The 23438-nt window shown below is 42.0% G+C and overlaps 1 protein-coding gene across 3 annotated transcripts in view; it reads left to right on the top strand.

Annotated features, from left to right (window-relative positions):
* Nucleotides 1–23438, top strand: part of YEATS2 (YEATS domain containing 2) — a 70950-nt gene that overhangs the window by 19250 nt on the left and 28262 nt on the right. Inside the window, exons 9-18 of one of the 3 annotated variants that reach the window (XM_045031493.1) lie at nucleotides 974–1085; nucleotides 2996–3040; nucleotides 4582–4768; nucleotides 10849–11088; nucleotides 13002–13160; nucleotides 15106–15209; nucleotides 17854–17961; nucleotides 19944–20117; nucleotides 22515–22773; nucleotides 23168–23329. In XM_045031493.1, the coding sequence (XP_044887428.1) occupies nucleotides 974–1085; nucleotides 2996–3040; nucleotides 4582–4768; nucleotides 10849–11088; nucleotides 13002–13160; nucleotides 15106–15209; nucleotides 17854–17961; nucleotides 19944–20117; nucleotides 22515–22773; nucleotides 23168–23329 (1550 nt within the window). The remainder of the gene's footprint in view (nucleotides 1–973; nucleotides 1086–2995; nucleotides 3041–4581; nucleotides 4769–10848; nucleotides 11089–13001; nucleotides 13161–15105; nucleotides 15210–17853; nucleotides 17962–19943; nucleotides 20118–22514; nucleotides 22774–23167; nucleotides 23330–23438) is intronic. The other 2 variants (XM_045031494.1, XM_045031495.1) reach the window with 2 other exon arrangements.

The following is a 23438-nucleotide window of genomic DNA, read 5'->3' on the forward strand; positions in this document are numbered from 1 at the left end:
CATCAACTTACCTTCCTCTTCTCGTCTACCTTACTCTTTACTAGACCTGCTAAATTGCCCGCCAGTGTATTGATCTCAGAGCGTCAATCTCAGCTGTAGTGTAGACCTGCCCTTAGAAAGAACTATCTGACACCTATTTTCCCTTTTTTTTTTCCCCACACTCCCTCAGTGAGAGTGCTGTGAAAATGAGGTTTGGGCAAATAGCATGCACTGTTCATTCCCTGCATTCCTTCCCTACTAATAAATTAACAGCCCTCATTCCCATCATTGATTTGTGACCTGGAAATCTGCATACATGCCAGAATCCTTGAGACTGCATTGCTCCTGAGCAGTCAGGGTTGAAAGGGGGTGGGAGGGCAAGGCTGGCTATCTGTCCCAACCTCAGGGACTGATATAAATTAAATAAAATCCCAGTCTGATATAAATTCCTATAGTTTCTTCTTTTATAATAACCTCTCTAACATGCATCCCTTCAGCTGGGACATACCTGTTTCTTATAAAAGGACAAACCTGCACTGGCAAGAGTATGGGTCCAGAAGTATTCAGGGAAGGTGGTGTTCAAAATGTTGCTTTGGTCTTATCTACCAACACTATAATAATGTCTTTTATGACTAGATAGATTGTAGGAGGGAAAGAATGATAACTCTGCATTGGAAATTCAGCTTGTGACAGTGTCAAATGGTACTGATTTTCACTGGTACTGGCCATCTGGCATCATGCAGCTATTTATTAAGGAACTGACTCTACTACTTTCTCTTCTGACACTCACCGTTTTGGCATCATTTTCTTTTACCTTCCCCCATGCATAGTGAAGATGTCTCTGTGGCTGTCTGTGTAGACCGCATGTTCTCTCTCTGGTGGAGAGTGGGATTGAGGATAATTAGCAGCCAATCGGGAAAGCATTCTGTTTGAAGAGATGAATGTGGAAGTTGTAGTGCGGGTGTCTGTAATGTGAATTTCTGTTTGTTTCCAGAGAGCCTCCATTTCATTTAACCAGACGAGGCTGGGGAGAATTTCCAGTAAGGGTTCAGATTCACTTTAAGGACAGCCAGAACAAAAGGATCGATATCATACACAATCTGAAGGTACTTTAAACCTATGGAATGTGCTGTGTTTGTGGCCTTCCTCTATTGTGTTTGCATACCACTGACATCTGACTAGGGGGCATATGAGATGGAGATGGAAAATACAGCAAAGTAGTTGACATCAGCCGTATAGAGGTGACGTTCCATTGGGGGCTTCCAGTGTCTAAGAAGTTGGAATTGATTCTGCCCAGAGAAGAGAAGTGTTTAGCTGCTCTCCCCTGTGATTTTGGATTTTTATCATCTCATCAATTTTAACTTGCTAGGCTTTTAGTGGGGGCGTCTTCCTCTACATAAGGAGTGGTTGTTCTATTTAGTTCCTTCCCGTGGTCTTACCTGCAGCTACCAAGGATCTGCAGCCTGGCAATTTGACTTATCCTGTTCCTGAAGGGTGAAGAGGGAAAATCCAGAATCTTCATTTGTTTCTTATGGGCCTGACTCTTCCAAAGGCTCTCGAGTGCAGAGGATTAATGGGTGCACAGCACTTCTGAAAATGGCCATTACTTTTCTTTTCTTTTTAATTACTTGAGTTGAACCCCAGCAAAATTAAATTATTACCCTTCCTTTTTCACTATTTTTAGTTGTCCTCAGAACTTTGTCACTGCACTATTATTAGTTTGACTTGGGTCTTGTCTATGTTAAGGAAAGTCTCAGCAGTGTAATTACATCGATGCACACTCATGGTTTAGGCATATGGGCTGGTTGAAAACTTTCCATCCACACTGGTTTTTGATGGAAAATTTGTTTGTTTGTTTTTTGACTAAATGAAACTTTTCGCTGACATGTTGGAAAATTGAAATAATTCGATTTTGAATTGCCACTGCTGCACCACATGGGAGTTGTAGACGGGCTGCCCCATGTCCCCCTTCTCTGTGGGCGGGCCCCCCAGCTGCACTGCATCACGGTGGTGGATCCTGGCCACCTGACTGCCCGTATGCACCGCCTCCCCTTACCTTGAGGAGAGACCCTGGTGCATTCTGGAAGATGTCATCTGGCCAGTGAGCCTGGCCTATAGAAGGGAATAGGAGCCTGCAGCAACTGAGCTACAACTCCCTTGAGGCACCATGGTGGTATTTCAGAATTGAAATATTTCTGGCTTTATCCAAAATATTCTTGATTTGACTTTTCAACAAAATCTCATCACCTAGCTCTGGTAGACTTGCTACACTGCTGAAAAGTGCAATTTACGGTGGTGCAGCTTAATCTGGTAAATGATTGGCATCAGTGTAAACACTGCTTTGTGCCAGTAGATATGTTAAGAGTTTACACGCTAGTGCATATGTCACTAATGTAGACAGTGCCTTAGTCTGCTAGCATGAGTTCTTCTGAAGTTTGTATGGCTCAGGCAGTCTCTGCTACTGGGTTCTTCTGTTGGTGTCAGTTTTCATTGAAAATTCCTGTCTCTTACCTACTAATGGGACACTGGATAAGGTGACCTCAGTGGTTTACTTGGCCTGAGGATAAACTAGCTAAGCAGTAACAAAAATCCCATTTAATGATCCTGCTGCATATAATTGAGATTGTTTCATATTTATTTGGGTTTATGCAAAGAATAAAAAGGACACTTGTGTAAGGCTAGATTCACATGTACCTTAAATTAATTTTATGTAATTAATTTAAATTAATTAGGATTTATTCTAATTAATGCAGAATACCAGTCTCCCCTCCCCCTGCAGCGGCATGGTTTTTCTGCTCACTACAAAGTGCAAATGTTGCTACTTGCCAAAGAAAATGTGATCTCTAGCTTTGGTAAATTTGACATGTCACTGCTCTGCTACGGAATCACAGTTTATTTTAGTTAGGAACTTGCTGCAGTGTTACTATTTCATAAAAGATTAGTTGTAAACGTCAGCTAAAATATTAATATTTTTAACATGTTGTAATGTACTCACTCATCTAATTGTTTTCCACAGTTGGACAGAACCTATACTGGCTTGCAGACACTTGGTGCAGAAACGGTGAGTTACTGAGCTGCTTGCTGTTATAGAAAATCTTTCATGGACTATGTGTCCCGAACACTTTGCAAAGTAAGTAGTTTAGTACTGGAATTGTAGTGACTGTAGCCAAGTAAAATTGTACCATAGTTTTAACCTTTCATAATAAAAGCATGGAAACTCTTTTAAAATGGCTGCATAGGAAGTAAAAAAATTATTATGCTTGTAGTGAACCCACAAACTCTGTTCCACCTTTTATTTAGTTGTGACACTCCGAGCACCTTTTCCAAACCTGAAGAAAAGCTGTGTAGCTAAAAAGCTTGTCTCTTTCACCAACAGAAATTGGTCCAATAAAAGATATCAGCTCACCCGCCTTGTCTCTCTAATATCCTGAAACCAACACAGCTACAACAACCCTGCAAACTACCTTTTCTTGTAACCATAGTTTAGATTTGTATTACAACATGAAATGATAAAGCAATTCTGGAAAGTGACTTGGCTTGTTGCAGAGCTCATTCCCTTAAGTCATTGATGTTTCATCTTCGTTATTTTCAAGAGAAATGCATTCAGATATTTTTAAGAGAAGCAAACTTTCCACATATAAATAGTCTATGTGTATATTTGTTAGAAGATCAGTTGAATGAGCTTAACATAAAAACAACACACAGAAAATCTAGCCCACAAGTATAAAATTGAGTTACAGAAAGGAATGAATTTAGAGATAATAGTCAAAATAGAGAATAGTGAAGTCAGTGGCCAGCAAATGAACTATCCTCTTGATTCACAATGATTTTATGACTTGTTCACTTTAGCCATAGTTGGGTAAACTCCTTCCTGTTGTGCTTAGCTGACTGTTTTCTGCAGTATAGATGGCAGTGTAATCTAGTGGTTAGAGTTCAGCACTGTGGGATTAAAGACAAGATTCTGTTTTAGACTTGGGATAAGTCACTTAACCTCAATCATAGTCTATTATCCCTAATTTTGATTTTTCCCCTCTGTTTTACTAAGTCGAAAGATTTTCTGTGGGGTTGCATGATCTCAGCTTTTCACTCAGCGAAGTAGATTTTAATATGGGTTTTCTCAAAATAGTGAGGAACATTTTTGAAGAGTTAACAAATGCTGTAGTGTATGCTTCAAGGGATTTCCAAACCAAGTATACAAGGTTAGCCCTTAATCCTCCATTGAGATCTGATAAACACATACCCCTGCACCTATGTGGAATCCCACTGACTTCAATGCGACATCACACGAATTAGTTGTTCAGGATCCTGAGTTTGTGGGAACTTTGCCTGATGATGTTTACTGTTCAGAATTCTGTGCAGAGGTAGATATGTGCTATTTTGTTGTGGATATTTAATATCACAAATCATTGTATTTTTCTAGGTTTTGTTGTAGTCCTGATCCTGCAAGACATTTGCCCATGCAGCCTCCTTTGAAATCAATGGTAGTTCCATGTGCAGAGGGCTTGCAGGCTTTGATCATTTAAGGCATCGTAACTCATGATATTTGGGCTGCCAATTGCCAAGTGCATAACTTATCATAATCCTTTCACCTCTTTCTGGAAGGTAGTGGATGTTGAGCTACATCGGCATTCTCTTGGCGAGGGTTATCTCTTTTCCCAGTCTTCTGAATCTGACCTTTCTGATGTCCCCACGTCTTTACCATTACCACTAAGTATACCAGCGCCAGTGAAAGCTTCTTCACCAATTAAACAGTTACTTGAGTCCATTCCAGATGCTTCTGTGGAAAAAGGTAAAGAAAACTGGTACCTGTCTATTCTAATTTTGTTTAGAATATGTGGCTAGTACTGATGCTGGGGCTGTCACTTTTAATGGGTTTTTTGTTTACAAGTTACTACACACCCACTTCAAGCAATATTGAAATAGACCATAAATCATTTGACTGGCACCTGGCTGCCAAGTGTATTGAGGAAGCAACAGGCTTGTGACAGAAATTGAATTCAGAGAAGTATTATTTATTGAGTTCATTGAGTAGGCTGTTCTGCCAAACTCAGGAACAGAAAAAGCTTTATGCAGCACATACACTTGGAAAGGGCGACTTGGTGAATAGTGCTTTCAGTTATGATCTGTGCATTTCAGGTAATTTAGACAGGTGGTGATCTCAACCTGTTTAAATGTGTTTCAGGCATAAATGTACATTTATGAGTGCTGGGATTGTCTGGTATCTGCAATTGTGTTGGCTGCAGAAAAGGACTGCCTATGAAGGTGTTAGGGGAGTGGGAAGGCTGCATTATTTATATGTCCCCTGTTGTTTTAGTATGTGAGCATCTCTCATCTTTAATGACTTTTATCCTCACAACATCCCCAAAATAAATGATGTTATCCCCATTTTACATTTGCGGAGCTGGGGGGGCAGAGAGACTAAGTGACTTTACACAAAGTCCCCAAGGAAGTCAGTGGTGGAAGAGAGGAATTGAAATCAGGACTCCTGATTCCCTGGCAAGTGCCTAACCACTGGACCATCCTCTAGTGCAGTGGTTCCCAAACTTTATCATGCCTTGATCCCCTTTGGCTCTCACCTCTGTTAACACAACCCCCCAGTGGTTACAGAAAGGAGGGGGGTTGTTGGAGAACGACCTACCCTGCACTCACCCCCACAACAGCAGCTCCCATCCTGCAGGGCTGGGCCCAGCTGTCCACTCTCGGTGTTTCATCCTAGCCAAGTTAGGCACATACGCCTCTCCGTAGATGGAGACAGGGGGACTGATGTCCAAACCAAAGTGGCATTGCGACCCCATGTGGTAGGTCACAGTGCCAATCAAATGTTGCCCTCCGCCCCTCTGTCTCAGAATTTGATTGGTGTTGCAACCTAGCGCATGGTGATTCAATGCCACCAGGTTTGGGACATTTGCCCCTCTCCATCTATGGAGGGGCGGACGTGTCAAGCTTCAGTGGTGTTTTCTTTTTCTCCCCTCCCCCTCTCCCCCCAAATGTACCATCACCTCCCCTCGATCTGGGGGTCATAACCCACAGTTTGAGAAACACTGATCTAGGGCCTTCTATCTAGGGATTCTGAAACACTTCACAAACATTAATTTTGCCGCATTACACCCCTTTGAGTCAGGGAATTATTATCTTTGTTTTACAGAGGTTAAAAGAGTTGTCCAAGGAAATGTGTCAGAGCTGGGAATATAACTCAGATTTCCTAACTTCCAGTCTGAGCCATAGCCAGAAGATCCTCCCCCCTTTGAAGCAAATGCCTTCACTAGGCTTAAATAGAACAGTTTTTGCTGTACCCTCCACACTGTCTGTACCTTCTGTGTCAGTCATGATTCTGTTACTGTTGATAGGAGATTTCAAAGGAAGGACCTAGACTTTTGTTACTGCTTGAGCAGGAACATAATTCCCACTTTCAGGGGCTGTTCCTCTGGGATAGTCTTTTAAGTGTCCCAAGCACTTTCAAAAATAGCTGCTACCTTTTTTTTGAACAGTTGAGCAATCTTTACTTCTGTGTATCTTACAGAAACTTCCATAGTCCAAATAGCCTAAATTAAAACACTCTTCCTGAAACATGGTTTAGTCTTATTTAAACACCAATTTTTTGTACCATTAAAGCAGTTATTTTCTGTTATATAACAAAAGCTACCATGATCTTGCCCTATATTCAGACTCAGATTTATAAGGCCAGAAGGGACCATCATGATAATCTAGTCTGACCTTCCCGCCCATTGCAGGCCAGAGAACCTCACTCGCCCACTCCTGTAATAGGCTCATAATCTCTGGCTGAGTTACTGAAGTCCTCAAATCTTGATTTAAAGACTTCAAGTTACAGAGAATCCACCATTTATACTAGTTCAAACCAGCAAGTGACCCGTGCCCCATGCTGCAGAGAAAGGCAAAAGAACCACACAGTGTCTGCCAGTCTAATCTAGGGGGTGGGGGAATTCCTTCCTGACCCCAAATATGGTGATCAGTTAGACTCTGAGCATGTGGACAAGATCCACCAGCCAGATGCCTGGGAAAGAATTCTCTGCGATCTACCTTTTGTAAAATCATAGTGTATTTTATCCTAATTACCATTTACCTCTGTCCTTAACTACTTTCTTTCAAAATTTGTTCTAACACCATGTATACAATTGAGTTCAAACTAACAGGCCTGTAGTTTCCTGGATCACTTTTTTTCCCTTTCTTAAATATAGGTACTATATTTGCAATTCTCTAGCCGTAGGGCATGACTCCTGAATTTACGGGTTCATTGAAAATCGATACTATTGAGTTTGTAATTTCATGTGTTAGGTCCTTTAATATTTGTAGATGAAGATTATCCAAGCCCACTGATTTGGTCCCATTAAGGTGTTTTAGTTTGGCTTCCTCTCCGGGTGTGGTAATTTCTGCTTCTGTATCCTCGTTCCCATTAGCCATCCTGCCACTTCCCCCAAGCTCTTCATTACCCTGAGTAAAACTGAGGCAAAGTAGTTGTTTAGGTGTTGGGCTATCCCTCAATTATTTTTAATCTCCACCCATCCTGCGTGTTTAGCACTCCCACTTCTTCTTTCCTCATTTTCTTTTTATTTATATGGCTAAAGAACCTTTTATGTTGTATTTAATTTTATTTTCAAGATCCAACTCTGCTTGGCTTTTGGCAGTTCTCCCTTTTTCCGTACACTTTCTGACCTCCAAGGGTGTGTCTACACTGCAGTTAGGCACCCACAGCTGGCCTGTCCCAGCTGACTCGGGCTGTTTAATTGAGGGGCAGATGTTCGGGCTCAGGCTGCAATCAGAACTCTGGGACCCTCCCTGAGCCTGAACGTCTGAACGAGGGTCCTAGAGCTCAGGCTGCAGCCTGATCCCGAACGTCTGCACTGCAGTTAAACAGCGCCTGAGCCCTGCATGCCATAGTCAGCTGGCATGGGCCAGCTATGGGTTTTTAATTGCAGTGTAGAAATACCCCAAGAGAGAGCCTACAAGGAATGGATCAGCAAGGAAAGCTTTCTGCTTTTTCCTAATAACCTGTTTGAGATGCTTGTTCATCCAGTTTGGTCTGCAACCCTTCCCTATGAATTTTTTCCTCTTGCTTGGGATGCAGGCTCCAGATTGTTTCTGCAACTTTGGCCTTGTCTGTACTTACAGCTAGATCGTCAGCGTGTCGATTTAGTGGGTCTGGAGAAGTCAATGGCAGAGCGCTCTCCCGTCGATGCCTGTACTCCAGCTCCCGGGAAATCGGCAGGAGCATTTCCCATAAACACAGCTCAGTGTAGGCACCTCAGTAAGTCTACCTAAGTTACGTGGACTTCAGTTACAGTAATTTACGTAACTGAAGTAGTGTAACTTAGGTTGACTTACATCTGTACTGTAGACCAGCCCTTAGACTTAAAGTAATTCCAAGCTACCTCTACATTTAGCTCCTTGAGTTCTTCAGTCCAGTCCACTTCCCCTAACTAATTCCCTTAATTTTTTAGTTTGCCCTTTTGAAATCAAGGACATTAGTTGCAGACCATTTTTGTTTTTTCTTCCATTTAGTTTAAACTGGACTAGGCAGCTCCTGATCACTCGAACCAAACCTGTCCTATACAACCAGCTCTTCTATGAGGTCCTCGCTACCTGCCAATACTAAATCTAAAATGGCATCACCTCTTGGTGGTTCAGTGACTATTTGGTGAAGAAATCTGTCGTCTATCACATCCAGGAATATCTGAGTCCTACCATTATTAGTAGTGCTTGTCCTCCACTCTGTATCTGGGAAATTAAAGTCTCCCATGATACACAATTCCACTAGTATTTTACTTTGTTAAAAATATTAAAGAGGTCTCTATCCATATCCAGGTCGGATCTTGGGGGTCTATAGCAGACCCTGAGCACTATCCTGGTGGAGTCTCTGTTGCCTTTCTTCCCCACGCTGATTTTGAACAAGATTCAGTTTTACCCATTCCATCACTTCTAAATGCTTTACACTCTGCCCCGTCATTAATGTACAGTGTCTTTCCTGATCAGCATATACCTTTCAACATCTGAACTCCAGTCATGAATACTGTTTCATCATGTTTTTGTTATCCCTGTAATACCTAGTTTTGTTTCCTGCACCAGCAGTTTTAGTTCCTCCATTTTGTTACCCAGGCTCCTTGCATTGTTGTACAGACATCTTAGTTGTTCCTGTGTGGCTTCTCCCAGATTCTTTGCTTGCTTAGACATAGTCATTTGACTGCGAGTATTGCCTACCTGACTGTTACTGTCAGTGATATTGACATTGTATTTTCTTCTTATCCGTTCTCCTGCCCTCTGTTGTTCCTTTCTTCATTGCTGTATCCTCTTTTACTTGATTTTCCTCCCACTCGGGTTTTAGAATCAGACTTGGAGATTAGATGAGCATCTCCCAACCGTCTCCTCCAAATTCCTAGTTTTAAAGCTCTTTTAGTCAGTTGTGCCAGCCTCCATCCCAGAAGTCTGTCTCCCTCCCTACTCAGGTGGAGTCCATCCCATGAAGAAAGTCCTGTGTCCCTGAATGCCTCCCAGTGGTCAAACATCCCAAAGCCCTTCTTAATAGCACCATTGCCTGAGCCATCTGTTGATCATCATAATCTTGTCTCGCCTTCGCTGCCTTCCTTTAGGGACAGGTGGAATCCCACTGAAGATCACCTGAGCCTCCATTCTTTTAAGTGTCTTCCTTTAATTCTCATGTGTGCCCTTTGCAGTGTTCCAACAATTGAGATTTTAAAATCATTTGAATTGGGGGCAACAAACCATTCTGAGGCCATCTGAGCCCAGCAGTCTGGTCTTCAGATTGTATAGCAAAACAAAGGCCGACCCTGCTGCCATTTTACTTTTTCATGGTCTTGTGGGACAATTATTTTTATTAGCTGGGATGAAAAGAGGGAGAGACCCTTTGCTTTCCTGTTTAGCATCTATATTCTGATGCGCAGAAGCGTATAGTGAGAGGGAGCAATTTATGCCCCACAAAATGCTAGAATATGGAGCGTTGGCTTGGCTCTGGTGGCTGTAGCTCTGAGGCCTTATTTACCCTGACATCTCTGGTAAAATCTCCTGGTGCAGCTCTTTCAGTTGTGGGAGTGCTTGTGTTTATGTGGCACAGCCGTCCTTTCCACCCATGCTATCTGCTCCCGCAGTGTGCTGTGGCAGTGGTTCTAAGTTAGGGGGGTGGGGAAGGCGAAAGGGAGACGGTTCAAGGTTTCAGTGAGTGCTTTTGATGGTCTCACACCAAAAAAGGAAAATGCAGGCCTCTGAATTATCAGTACACTAGCATTTTTCAGACTTGAGCAAAGACACTAAGTACATCTGAATGGACAGCCCATAACACAAATTGAAAAGAGGAAACCTACTTTTCAGCCTCTGGGGCCTCTACACTGGCTTCTTGGTTAGTGGCCCATTATCCATGAGTATCTGAGCTCCTCAGTAAATAGCTTCTGCCACACCAGAGTAGACTATGGGCTAATACAAGAGGGCGGTAGTCAGCCCCTTCCCCTAGGTAATCACTCCTAAATATGCAGGGATAGGGATTTTCTTCAGGGGAAACTTCCCCCTCAGCTACATTGATCTATCTGTCTTATGGACACTCAAAACTTAATAGTTTTAGGTAAGTCAATGTGACTTATGAAAAATATGCCAAAAACGAATGCGCAGGGCTGCATATTGGGTAAAACAGTATATGGTTAGTCTGGGTCTTAATTTTTTGTTTGGGATGTATCCAGCAAAATAACACATGAAAATGCAAAAAATCATAACCGAAGCCCCACTTTCTTATGCTTTATATTTGTGGACATGTTTGTCATATCTTAATTTTTGTCTGTGTAGAGAAATGCAACAAGGAATTTGATGAGTCAGCCTGAGAAACATTTCTCTTTTCCATATTTTAATCAGGATTCCCTGTGAATGCTGAAACTGAAAGACATACCACTTTTTATTCCCTGCCATCTTCAATAGAACGGACTCCCACCAAATTGGCGACACAGAAAGTAACCTTTGGCTCTCATGGAAATTCAGCTTTTCAGCCAATTGCGGCTAGTTGCAAAATAGTACCTCAGGGTCAGATCCCGAGTCCCGCAGAATCTCCAGGAAAATCCTTCCAGCCCATCACCATGAGCTGCAAGATTGTATCAGGTACATTTAGTTTCAGTATCATACTTCATACTGAACAATGAGATTGAACTAGCTGGTCTTGTTTTGTGTCCTTTCCCGATTTTCATGCTAACATTACACATTAGGCAATAGGGAGATCCAGTGTAATGCACTAAACAAAATTCCCTCTTTTAAAAAATAACAAACCTATACAAAATGTTTAATTTGTGAATTCAAGATTAAAAGCAGGATGGGAACTAGTTTTAGTCTCTTTCTGGGCATAAATACTACCAGCAACCCACTTGAGATCACTCTTTAGTAAGACTGCTACTGCTGCTAATGGGCTCAGGCATGAAAATTGTTAGTTCAAAACATTAATATTGAAATGCATCTTGCATGTATGGGTATGTGCATGGGAAGAAGGGCTTCTTCTCTTTGCAAACTGCCAAACTACTGGGCTGGGTAAAGTGGGCACAGGTTTTTTCCTTTCATGTTATCAGGGAAATGACGGGGTTTAAACTTGTATATAAATTGTTATTCTCCTAGTAACAAAGTCCCCTCCTTAGAGTCAAACTGCTTCCTCCCTTCCCCCTTAACAGTAATTCCCTGTTTGTTTAGATAAGCATCTGATTGCAGTTGGCAAAATGATTTCCCTTTAGTAACTTCTCAGCCAGACACGGTCATGCTACATTTGCCTGTACTGTTAACTCTTTTTTCACCTCTAGTCCCTTGTCTGCCAAACATAATGTGCATTCTCTTCACTGATGCAATGCCTTATTGTTGCATCAAAAATCTTTAATGGCCAACCCTACTGGGTCACTTGGGAAACTGGGAGCCTTGCCTGTAAAGCCCCACATTCATCTGAAGTTCAGATACAGAATGAAGAGCCAGGGTACCAAGCTGTGTGCTACTGATGATCTCTTCCCAACTTGACTTCTCCTGTGCGTGGTTGTATTTTCTCTTCTGCCAATAGTCGTGCGTGCCATCTTATAGTAGTACCCAGGGCACCAGCAACTTACGTTTGAATGTGTGCCAAGTGCTCTTATCATCCTAACGTACTGTCGCACTGCTCTTCTTTTCCTTGTCGCATGAGTGAGAGACTGATGCTTTCCAGTGGGTGAGAGTCACAGAACCATCTTGCCTACCTTAAAACCCTTCAGCTTTTCTATATCAAGCTTTGCTGTTCCAGCTGTTCCCCTGTTTAAACATTTCTTAGGCTCTGCTAATTTTTTCATGCTAAGACCCCAAACTCTTTTGGATTGTGATAGTTGCTGTAAATCATCAGGGTCTTCCTGGATTGAGTGTTTCTGCTCCTTGTTAGCTGGCAGTCCTCCCTCCCTCTCTCCCAAGAGAGCAGATTATTAGAGGATTGCCTTCTCGCACACAGAGTCCCCTGCTCTGTTCCCTGATGCAGTGGCTGCCCTCTCTTTTCTGTCTACGTTCTCACTCTTCCGTCCTTTTGTCTCTGCTCTCCTTTTAACTCATCTGCTTTTTTGTTTTTTTGTCTTCCCCTTCCCTCACCCCCAGTTTAATCACTTTTCCATTTACCAAGAATCCACATGGTGGTACCATAATGGCTCTTAGGGGCTCTTGCGTTTGAGCCGAGTGTGGGATAAAATAGAGGCTTGGCCTAGTGGTTGACTGCCTGAGCCTACAGCCCTTTATTCATGAGCTGTTCCTGTGGTTGGCTGTAAAAGGGGGCACTGTAGGTGAAGGAAGACGAATGGCTTCAAGGAGCTGTTCAGCACTTCACCCTCATCTACAGGAGCATATTGACAGTGCGAGTGGGGAGGTCTGGGATCATTCAGCTTTACCTGTCCCTGCAGCCCTGGCACCCCGCTCAGGCTGGAAGTGCACCTTCAGCTAAATGTCCAAAGTACAAGTTATTTTTTTATTATTGCATTTTTATGCTCTTATGAAATTTGAGATGGAAGTGTTGGACTCTTTTCCTTAAGGTTCTCCAATATCAACCCCAAGCCCATCTCCGCTACCTCGTACCCCAACCTCCACTCCAGTGCACATGAAGTTGGGGTCTGCTAGTTCAGTCATTAATAACCCGTATGTTATTGTGGACAAGCCGGCACAGATGGTCGGAGCAGCAGCCACAAGCACAGGTGCGTAATTTGATCCGTAGAAGGTAGCAGGTTAGTTTTATACATTCAAGCCTGTCTTCACTTAGATCTGTGAAGATCTGAAAGCCTTTTACAAAGGAAGATCAGTATTATTGGTTTGTATAATTAATGTACAGAATGTGTCTTTTTAGCGTCAAAGGAATTTGCTTTCGGCCATGACAGAAAAAACAAGGCCAAATAGAAATCACATATTCCTTTCCCCAGGGAGTGTACGCATTTCAGAGATGAGGAGCAAGGAATGTGAGGCTGTGCTACACACTGATAAAAAGCAAGGACACTTAAAATGAAGCTGTGCCTTTTCCATGACCAAAGTGCTCCTCCACCCCTCAATCTTTAACTCAGAAGTGTGACCTGCCAGTACTAGAGATTACAGCATGCATTTCTCTGGCTGTATCGAAACAATAGGTCAATTGGATTAAGATGGTCTGGAGAGGAGATGAATCAACCTTTGTACTACTGTGAACCTTCATTCAGCTGCTTCTAGCTGGTTGGCCTTAGGCCCACCCCAGACTCATTTAACTAGATTCCCATGGTGCTTCAGAGGTGACGCTAGGGGAACCGGTGCAGTCTGTTGGTCTGGGGAGTACAGATTACAGGAGACAGGTGGAAGGCAATGGGAGCCAGCTGGAAACCCTTGCCTACATGTTGGAGGAAAAACAACTGCTTGTGAGTCCATTATTAGAGACAGGCCAGGAACTTCCTGTCTAAACACACACATACATAATTACAAATAGGTGTTTGTCGTAGCTTCTCAAAATGACACTTGGAGCTGACAAGTGTGTTCATCCTGGTTACAATGATCCATGTAGTATGTGCCTTTCACTAGACCTAGTTGAAAAAGGGGGAAGATCGTCATTAAAATGTGTCCCCTTTTTTGGTCAGAAAATCACATTTTTTCAATGAGCACCTCCCTACAACTCTGTGGGAGGAAAACTGAATGGTGGGAAACCACTGTGTGTTTGCAGTAGCTGAATTTCTTTTAATCTCTGTTTTTGAGCTCTCTTGTTGGGTAAATCCGATGCAATTTGATAGTGAGTGGAATTTTCAAAAGCACCTAAGTGGCTTAGGGGCACAAGTTCCATTGGAAGTCAGTGAGGACTTGTACATCAGAATCACATAGGTGGTTTTCAGATTCCCACCCAATATCTTAATTTTTTTTAAAAGAGGGTAAAACAAAGAGACACTACTAAGTCGGGTGAGGTCTGAAACAAAGGTTTTGTAGAAGCCAGCTTTCACAAAGCCTATCTTCAATAGAAATATCTGTATAGTTTTGTTTTTAATATAAATGCAAACAGTTTATAAATAAACACTGGAAGGGGATATTATATATGCAACCCACGTGTTGCAGAACTGTACTTTTGAATGAGAATCAGAAAGTGAAACTAATTCTGTTGAGTGTAGTACAAAATGTAAACTGTTCAAACGGGGAAGAAGCAGGTTTTAAAAATGTCTCTTTTAATATTCAAAAGTACTTGCAGAAGAAATGAGATTTTTAGCATTATGTTTAGCGAGGTCTTGTTCCTTTAAAGAATGGATATTTAGTTTGTGGTGTTTTTGACTATACGTTGTCTTCTATAACAGAAAACTAATGTAACTTGTCCCCATCCTGATCTCCACTGATCATGTCTTGCTTGTTTGATGAAAAGCTGTATTTATTTAACGGTACCAAAGACTGAACACTTATGCTGAAATCTCCCTTATCTTCCAGTAGAGAGACATGGTGGGTGAGGTAATATCTTTTGTTGGATCAGCTTCTGTTAGTGAGAGGGACGAGCCTTTGAGCTCCTGGGTAAGCTTGAAAGCTTGTCTCTCTTGCCAACAGAAGTTGGTCCAATAAAAGACATTACCCTCACCCACTCTCTCTCTAATATCCTGTGACCAGCATGGCTACAACAACACTGCATAAAACTTATCTTCCAATACCCAGGAAGCCCAACAAGCAAACTGACAAGTGTCTCTCAAGCCTCTCATGGAGCCGGCTCTCCAGTCTCAAAGATCCATGGAAGCAGCTTGGTAACATCTGCTGTCAAGGTAACATTCTTGTTAGGTTGTCTGTTTCCATAAAGAAATAGCTTCATATGGAGCAGGCTTTTTCAGCATCATAAATGCTGATTCCAGACAACTTCATGTTCTTATTAGTTCATTTGAACATTTCTTCTGTCTAGCCACCATAACACTGTTGTTTATACGGTATGGTGGTGTAATTTCATGCAGCTCTAATTAGAGTTGTGAGTACTTGTCTGAAAAGTGCCAGTCTTTTGTTAGCGTATAAGGAAATCCTTGGAGGGCACAGATATCGGTACTGTCAAAATACTTTTCAAAGAGCCTGTTCTATAAAATATTGATCTTTTTTGGCTTGGTTGGTGGTAATATCAGATTTAACAAGAGGTGCATATTTTTAAAATCTCAGTTCCAAATTTTCTGCACGACTGATACATTCATATCAGGCCAATAGCTGACATTCAGTGGCTTTTCAGCTACCTCCATCAAAAGAATGTTCATGTCAACAACAGGGAGGTAAAAAGAACACCAGTGAGCTAGCGACATTGGAAGCTTTATCTACAAAAAAAATATGTGCCCCAGACAAATGTGGAGTCACTGACTGTAAATTGAGAATGAGTAGTGTCTGTGCTTTGCAGCTGGAAAGCTCTAAAGGTATGGAGCTGGGTTAATTCAGACAAAATCTTTCCCATTTTCTTTACAGAGAAGGGTATTTTTGGCAGACTAGTGGCATCAGTGACACCCCCTTTTGAAAGTGTTTGGTGGAGCCTGGGGTGTGCTGGAGCCTTGTCAGCATTAGCCTGTTCAGCACATGCAAGAATAATTGATTTTAGGCTGCCTGGATAATTGCCATTCAGTCTACAGAGAAGAGCCTCTTATTTTTTTAATTGAGGTTCAGAACGTTCCTTTCCACAAGGTCTGTCTCTGAGAATCTGTAGTATAGGAATTTTGCCACATGTGTACATATGACAAGATATACTGAGTAAAATGAAGCATGTATTCCCATCTTGTATTTTTATCATAGTGAGAGATCCAATCCATAGGCTTGTCCTATAGTGATCTTGAGTATCACTTCTCTTAGGAAACAAGTTTTTACATATTTGAGGCAGCAAACGTGGAGCAGCTTTTTTTAATTGTGATTTTTTGCACCCCTTATTCTTTATTTAAAAAAAAAAGGGGGGGGTAAGCATGTTCACAATGACTGCCATTAACAAGGTTAAGGATTAACTCTTTATTTCACTGGTTTGGAGCAGTTACTTCTCTGTAGCGTCAAACAAATCAGAGCTGATCCAGCGATGCATACCACCCTTATTGAATGAATTTCATATTTTCAAGGTAACATCATTAAGAATCAGAGGTTAATTAGAAAAATAAGTGGAAGTCTGTTCCCTGTAAATCTCAGTGTCTCGTCGACTGGGTTGGGAACATGTAACTTTGTAAGGGTAGAAAAAAATTCTGTTGTATTAAAACAGTCGAACCTAACATTTCAAAGCATCGTCTGTTCAGCATTTTTGTTCATCTCTTCAATAGTCTCTGGCACAGTGACTGAAAATAAGAATTTACATTTATTAAGAGTATGGAACGAGTCCAAAAAAAAAAGAATTTGATTCATCTACCAACCTCCTCAGCTGGAATGAAAGAAACAAAATTTTGCAGGTCTAGATGTGTGGCATACATAATTTACATAATATAGGTAGAAAATATTGCTACTTCTGCAAGTCCACCAGTTCTACTATGAAGCTTGCATGACATCAGAATTTTTTACTTAGAGGGAAGAATAATGTATCTGAAACCAAACTTTTTGTTTGCAACTTTAAATCAGCAAATGGTTTTCCAGTGTTTATCTTTTAAAATGTGTTCTCAACTCTTAGATTGTGTGTGCCAGTTTTAGCCTAATTTAAATTTACAACATTTAAAGAATGGAAAAATCTAGGCTTATTATAAAAACACTTAGCATGCCTGTGACTGTAGCTGTCAGTCCATTTCTATCAGCTAATTGCCATACAATAATAAACATTGTTTTAGTTGCTGATGATATAACTTACAACAAAAAAGGATTTGGTGTTCGCAGGTGCTTATATTGTTTGGCAGAATTCCATTGTATTTATGTCAGTGGTGGGCAACCTGTGGCCCACGGGCCGCACGCGGCCTGTCAGGGTAATCCGCAGGCTGGCCGCGAGACAGTTTGTTTACATTGACAGTCTGCAGGCATGGCTGCCCACAGCTCCCAGTGGCCGAGGTAATATCTTTTACTGGAACAGCTGCTATTGGTGGAAGGGACAATCTTTGGAGCCTCACAGAGCTCTTCCTGAGGTCTGTAGAGGGTAACTACGCTAAATACAAGGTGGGACTGATTGTTAAGCATAAGGGGTTCACACATGCTGTAGGAGACCACTTAAAATGAAGTAGGTACTTAAGGGTTCACGGGCAATAGGGTGAGTTACAAATTGGTGTTGGAATGAGCCATAAAACCAGTATCTGTCATAAAACCTTAGCTACCTTGTGTCTGTCTCTCTCTCATATCCTGGGATCAATATGCCTACAACAAGTAATAAGTAACAAGATAAGTAATTCAAGGCACTCTGGGTTATCAGTAATGTGAATACAGGAAGTCATCACTTTGTTTTATATTGCATGTTCCACCTAATTATGTGCCATATGTATTCATCCATAGCAAGAGGATTCTCTGTTTGCAACCATGCCACCCCTTTGTCCAATTGGGAGTCATTCTAAGGCACAAAGCCCTAAATCTGTGACAGGTGGACTTGGAGCTTTTACAAAGGTATTTGATTTATGTTCTTGGCTTTGTACATGGATGCATGCTCTGATAGTATCTCTGCACACGGTTTCATCACAAAGCATGTAACTTTTCTAGTGCATATAACTGTACTGTTGGGAGTGAGTGTTCTTGGGGCCTGACTGCCAGTTCCCTTGTTATGTGAGTAGGGAAATGAAAACTTTTACAACTGTCAGCAGATTAGTCTTGATTCTGTTCTGTTGGCTCGATTGTTCCTCTGCCCTCTTTCCCTTGTCTGTCTCCATTCTTCCATCTCATTCATCCTTTTCCTTGATGAACCACTGCCATATTCTAGGAAATCTTAAGAGCTGTGCTTTTATCGCATAATACAGTGGAATCTTAGAGCTACAGACACCTTGGGGAATGGAGGTTGTTCATAACTATGAAATGTTCATAACTCTGAACAAAGTGTTACGGTTGTTCTTTCAAAAGCTTACAACTGAACATTGATTTAATACAGCTTTGAAACTTTACTATGCAGAAGAAAAATGCTGCTTTCCCTTTATTTATTTTTTTTAGTACTTTTACATTTAACCCAATACTCTCTTGTATTTGCTTTTGTTGTCTCTGTGGCTGCCGCCTGATTGCGTACTTTCCAGTTCCAGATGAGGTGTGGGGTTGACTGGTCAGTTCGTAACTCTGCTGTTCATAACTCTGAGTTTTTCTACTGTACATTAAAAATAAACTGTGGTAGTCTGAGACTCTAGGCTATTTTCCCGCCTACTAATACTTTACCATGATTTCTGAATGTCAAATATTGGCATTTAAGTGCATTTCCCTAAGGGTACGTCTATACTTACCGTCCGGGTCAGCGGCTAGCGTTTGACTTCTCGGAGTTCGATATATCGCGTCTAATCTAGATGCGATATATCGAACTCCGAACGCACTCCCGTCAACTCCAGAACTTCACCACTGCGAACGGCGGTGGCGGAGTCGACGGGGGAGCCGCGGACTTCGATCCCGCGGCGTCTGGGCGGGTGAGTACTTCGAACTAAGGTAGTTCGAGTTCAGCTACGCTATTTGCGTAGCTGAACTTGCGTACCTTAGTTCGACCCCCCCCCCCCCCCTTAGTGTAGACCAGGCCTAAGTGTCACTTGTCCAAATTTCTTTTTAACCAACTGTAGTATCACATGTCTTCTTGTGAGCCAGTACTCTCCCCACCCCTTGCAGGGGAATGAATAGGATGATCTAATAGGATTTCCATTTCTAATTACTGACCTTGGCATCCAAAATCAGGTGTTTATCCCAGAGTTCTGAGTGACTACCTTAATTCCTTTAAATTATGAGTTAATTTCAATGAGAGAGGAAGGGTGGTACAGTGTTTATGATGCTAGTTCAGGGCTCAGGAAACCCATGTGTAATGATGCCCTGCTGCACAAGACTTCCTGCACAATTTTGACCTAGTCACTCAGTCTCTGAGCCTCAATTCCCCAGATCGGGATAATAGCAGTTAGGGGATAAATACATTCAAGATGTTGAGACCCTCTGGTAATAGAGGTCGTAACTGAAATGAATAAGGCACACCCTTTACATAATGTAGCAGGATAGAAAAGGACTTACCAAAGGTTGGGGTTTTGTCTGGGGTACAGGCCATATTTGGGACAGGATCCTGGATGGGGAATTAAAAGCCCAGAGTACTGCTCAGCCCTGAGCAGACTAATGCACAGTTGCAGCTTCCAAGCAGAACAAACACATAGTTAATATTAATAATGACACTTTGCACTTGTGGCTTTCCCATCACTTTGCAAACACTAACTAAGCCTGGGAAGTTGGCAAGTATTCGCCCCATTTCTCAAAACAGGAAGTGAAGTCAGAATGGTTCAGAGGCTGTGCGGTGGGAGTTTTGGGCCCTCTGTGTCGCTCTCAGCCTGGAAGCTCCTACCTCTCTCTGAAGACCGATGCTTGCAGATGATGATTTCTTTTGGAGCACAAAGCAGTTTGTTTACTCCAGTTTTCCTTATGAAAAGGTGATAATAAAGCAGGAGCCTGGAGAGCTGCCCCAGCAACCACAGCTGCCGGTGACTGGAACAACCTCACAGGCCTCTGGGCAGCAGTATGTCACTGTGAAGGGGAGTCACATGATAGCTTTGTCACCTCAGAAGCAGATCATGAGCACAGGAGAGGGGACCACCCAATCAAAGGTATTGAATGTTTTGATGTCTTAAACTGCCTGGACTCAGTGTTGTTTCACTGATGCATCTCCACTCTGCTGCTAGCACAGAACTGGGGGGTAGCAGTCAGTGCTGCTTCTCTTAAAGCCATTGAGTTTGGGGGAGGTCATAGGAAACAAGCTACCTCTGTGCTGCTACCTTAGAATGCTGGAGGTACTATATGTAAGGGAGTGCTAGGCCGCAGGTTCAAGTCCAGCTCTAGGGGTAGTTCTTATTCTTTTATTTTTCATAGGTAATTTTACTTATGTGGGGAAGTTTAAGGGGGTGGAAACATTTGCATATTGTTGCCTGCAGGGAACAACCTCCTTCTTCCTATTTACTCCTCCGTTGCAAAGGTTTAAGAGAGAGAAACAGGAAAAACTAGCCCAGAATGGAAACTTTATTTTGCATCAATGGAATGAGAACTACAGTAGATTTCAGTGTGATGTGTCAGTGAGAGAGAAGCAAAGCAGCTGGGGCATGCTTGGAGCTTAGCAGCTCCATGTGTAATGGCTCAACAATCCAGACATCAAAAGGGTTAATTCCTGCCTTCTACCCACTCTAAGGTATATACAGTGCAATCTACCTGCCAAGCACATGGACTAGTGTATGCAAAATATGTTTACATATGTAAATATACATTAATATTTATAAATCAGTTAGTTGTTCTTTAAACTACCTTTTTGCCTAGTCTGGCAGGTGCACAAATGTGATACTTCCCTGGATGCGTTGTCTGTGTATAAAACTGAGGCTGTTTGTTAGTTCAACATTGGGGCCAAAGTTTCCAGAGTATTTTCATGAGTCAGTTGAATCTTAAGTTTCTCCAGAACCGTAGGTCAGCATGTTACCCCCCCTGCATCAGTGAGAGAGACTTGCTCGTGCCTAACTGTGTCAGTTCCTGGACGCTCAGTCACCTAGCTACCCCAACAAACTCATCAGAATCCTGCCAGCCCGCGTTTTACCTTGCAGATTAACACCCAGTGTATCCTAGGCCTGGAACGCCCCAGAAGCGTCCCCCTATGGTGTCTAGCCTCGTCACTGGACACACTCAGTAATTGCCAGGTATGCTGTCCCCAAAGAGACTGTGCGCACACAGCTGGAAGGTTACAACTTAGGATCGGGTCCTTTGTAATAATACAGCACTGTAATCTATTTATGGTGAAAACAGAGAAGTTGTTTAACAAAGAGCAGAGTGTCATAGATTCAAGTGAGCATTGAGCAAAAATAATGGAAACGGAAATGGTTACCAACAAAACAAAAGTATAACGCTTTCTAGAGATTAAAACTTTAGGCTACAATCCTTGTCTAATACAGTCTCTCACCAAAGCTTTTTGCAGAGCTTGCTGTCTTCCAGTCATCACCACGACCCAGACCTTTGTGAATACCTCTATGCCCTCAAAGGGGGTTTCTCAGCAAATGGATAACAGAGGTTCTTTTTCCTTCTTCTCATGGTTCAGTAAACCTTTGAAATGCATCATTTTGAAGTGCATCCCCAGATAAGACACGTTGCCCCCGTTGATTGCTCTCCTGTGTGCTGTCGCCCATGTTGAGTCCAAGTTCTCCTCTCCACCACCCTCCCATCAACCTGTTTTTTTTCCTGTTGATGCTACATGCGGCTTGGGCTTCCATTCTGTCAGTTTTACCGTACTTAGTTAGCTCTCTGTCAAATATAAATTATCTTCCCTCCTGGTTCTCCCTTTGCTTGGTTACAGACTTTAAGGCATAATATCAATAGGTATACATAACTCCTTCTATAGTGTTAATATAGGCATTTCACAATAATATCAATGACCAAGGTATCACTGGCTTTCATTTGATACCTCACAAAGCACTTTTTAGATAAATACTATGAAAGCAATGTGTTGGGTGTCGTGAATTTGTCCAGCCTGATAGGAGTTTACTGACATAATAGTGAACTCTTTGCCAGTAGGCATTGAGTGCCTCCTCGGGTCGCATGGCTCTCTGCACTTCACTAAGGCAAACTTCAGGTTCTTTCTGAATGAAGCAGTTTCCTGTGTTGGGGAATATCGAGGGTCCTTGGATAAGTGGGTCACACTCAAATCTTGAATAGTCATTCTGAAATCATGGTTGGTTTTACAGTCATTTTCTCACCGGTGGACTGAACAGGAATGGTTGTGAGTTTGATCAGTTTTTTTTAATAATCTCTGACTGTGTTGGTCTTAGTAACATTTGAATGTGTTTGAGTCCCCCTTACATTAAGTTTATTGTTTCAGAATGGCTAACCTGTTAGCTTGTTTAACCTTTGAAATGCCCTGAAATAGATACCAACTTCTTGGGTAGCCCACCACGTGGAATGTTTATTCTCTTCAGGTGCTGTTCCAGGGAAATCCTGCCTGAAGAGTGTCATCGGTTGCTTATTTATTACAGGTCGTTGGGGTTCCTGTCAGTTCTACTTTACAGTCAACAGTGAAACAAGCTGTGGCTATCAGTGGTGGTCAGATACTTGTGGCAAAATCCAGCTCTTCAGTAGCAAAAGCTGTTGGTCCAAAGCAGGTTGTAACCCAAGGAGTAGCAAAAGCCATTGTGAGTGGAGGTGGTGGAACAATTGTTGCCCAACCTGTGCAAACTTTAACGAAGGCTCAGATGACTTCAGCAGGGGTTCAGAAAAGTGGATCTCAAGGTTCAGGTAAAGTAGCTTTACAACTTGGATTACAAAATTCAGATTAGATTCATTTTGGAACTCTGTCATGCTCCAGCGTTACTCCAAACACAACTATATTTTAGAATGAGAGGGAACATCTAGTCAAAATAACATGCTAAGAGATCTGTAGTAAAAACTTATTAGAATTAGGCTAGTGTAGTAATAAATAACACTTTATATGCAAACTGTCTTCAACAGAAGAGATGCCTAGAGCTGGATAAAGTGCTGCAAGCACAGCATTCTCATTGTTATGCACAGTGTTCTTTGGTTAGCCACTATTTTGTTCTGACTTTATTTTAATTGCCCAGGTTTTATTATGAATCCTACTCTGAAAAACTGAATTTTTAACATGGTTTTCTGTTTTTTATTCCATTTCTAGTGATGGCTACGCTGCAGTTGCCAGCCACAAACCTGGCAAACTTGGCAAATTTACCACCTGGCACCAAACTGTACCTTACCACCAACAGCAAGAACCCTTCAGGAAAAGGAAAACTGCTTCTGATACCCCAAGGAGCCATACTGCGAGCCACAAACAATGCTAGTTAGTCTTGCAGGGAAATCTAATGAGTTAAATAATGTAATCATTTTGTAATTAATGTGTTAAGCATTTTGCCCTTTATTCTGGTACCTTGGCAGTTAGTAATAGGACA

This window comes from Mauremys mutica, chromosome 9 (assembly GCF_020497125.1).
Source record: "Mauremys mutica isolate MM-2020 ecotype Southern chromosome 9, ASM2049712v1, whole genome shotgun sequence".
NCBI lineage: Eukaryota > Metazoa > Chordata > Testudines > Geoemydidae > Mauremys > Mauremys mutica.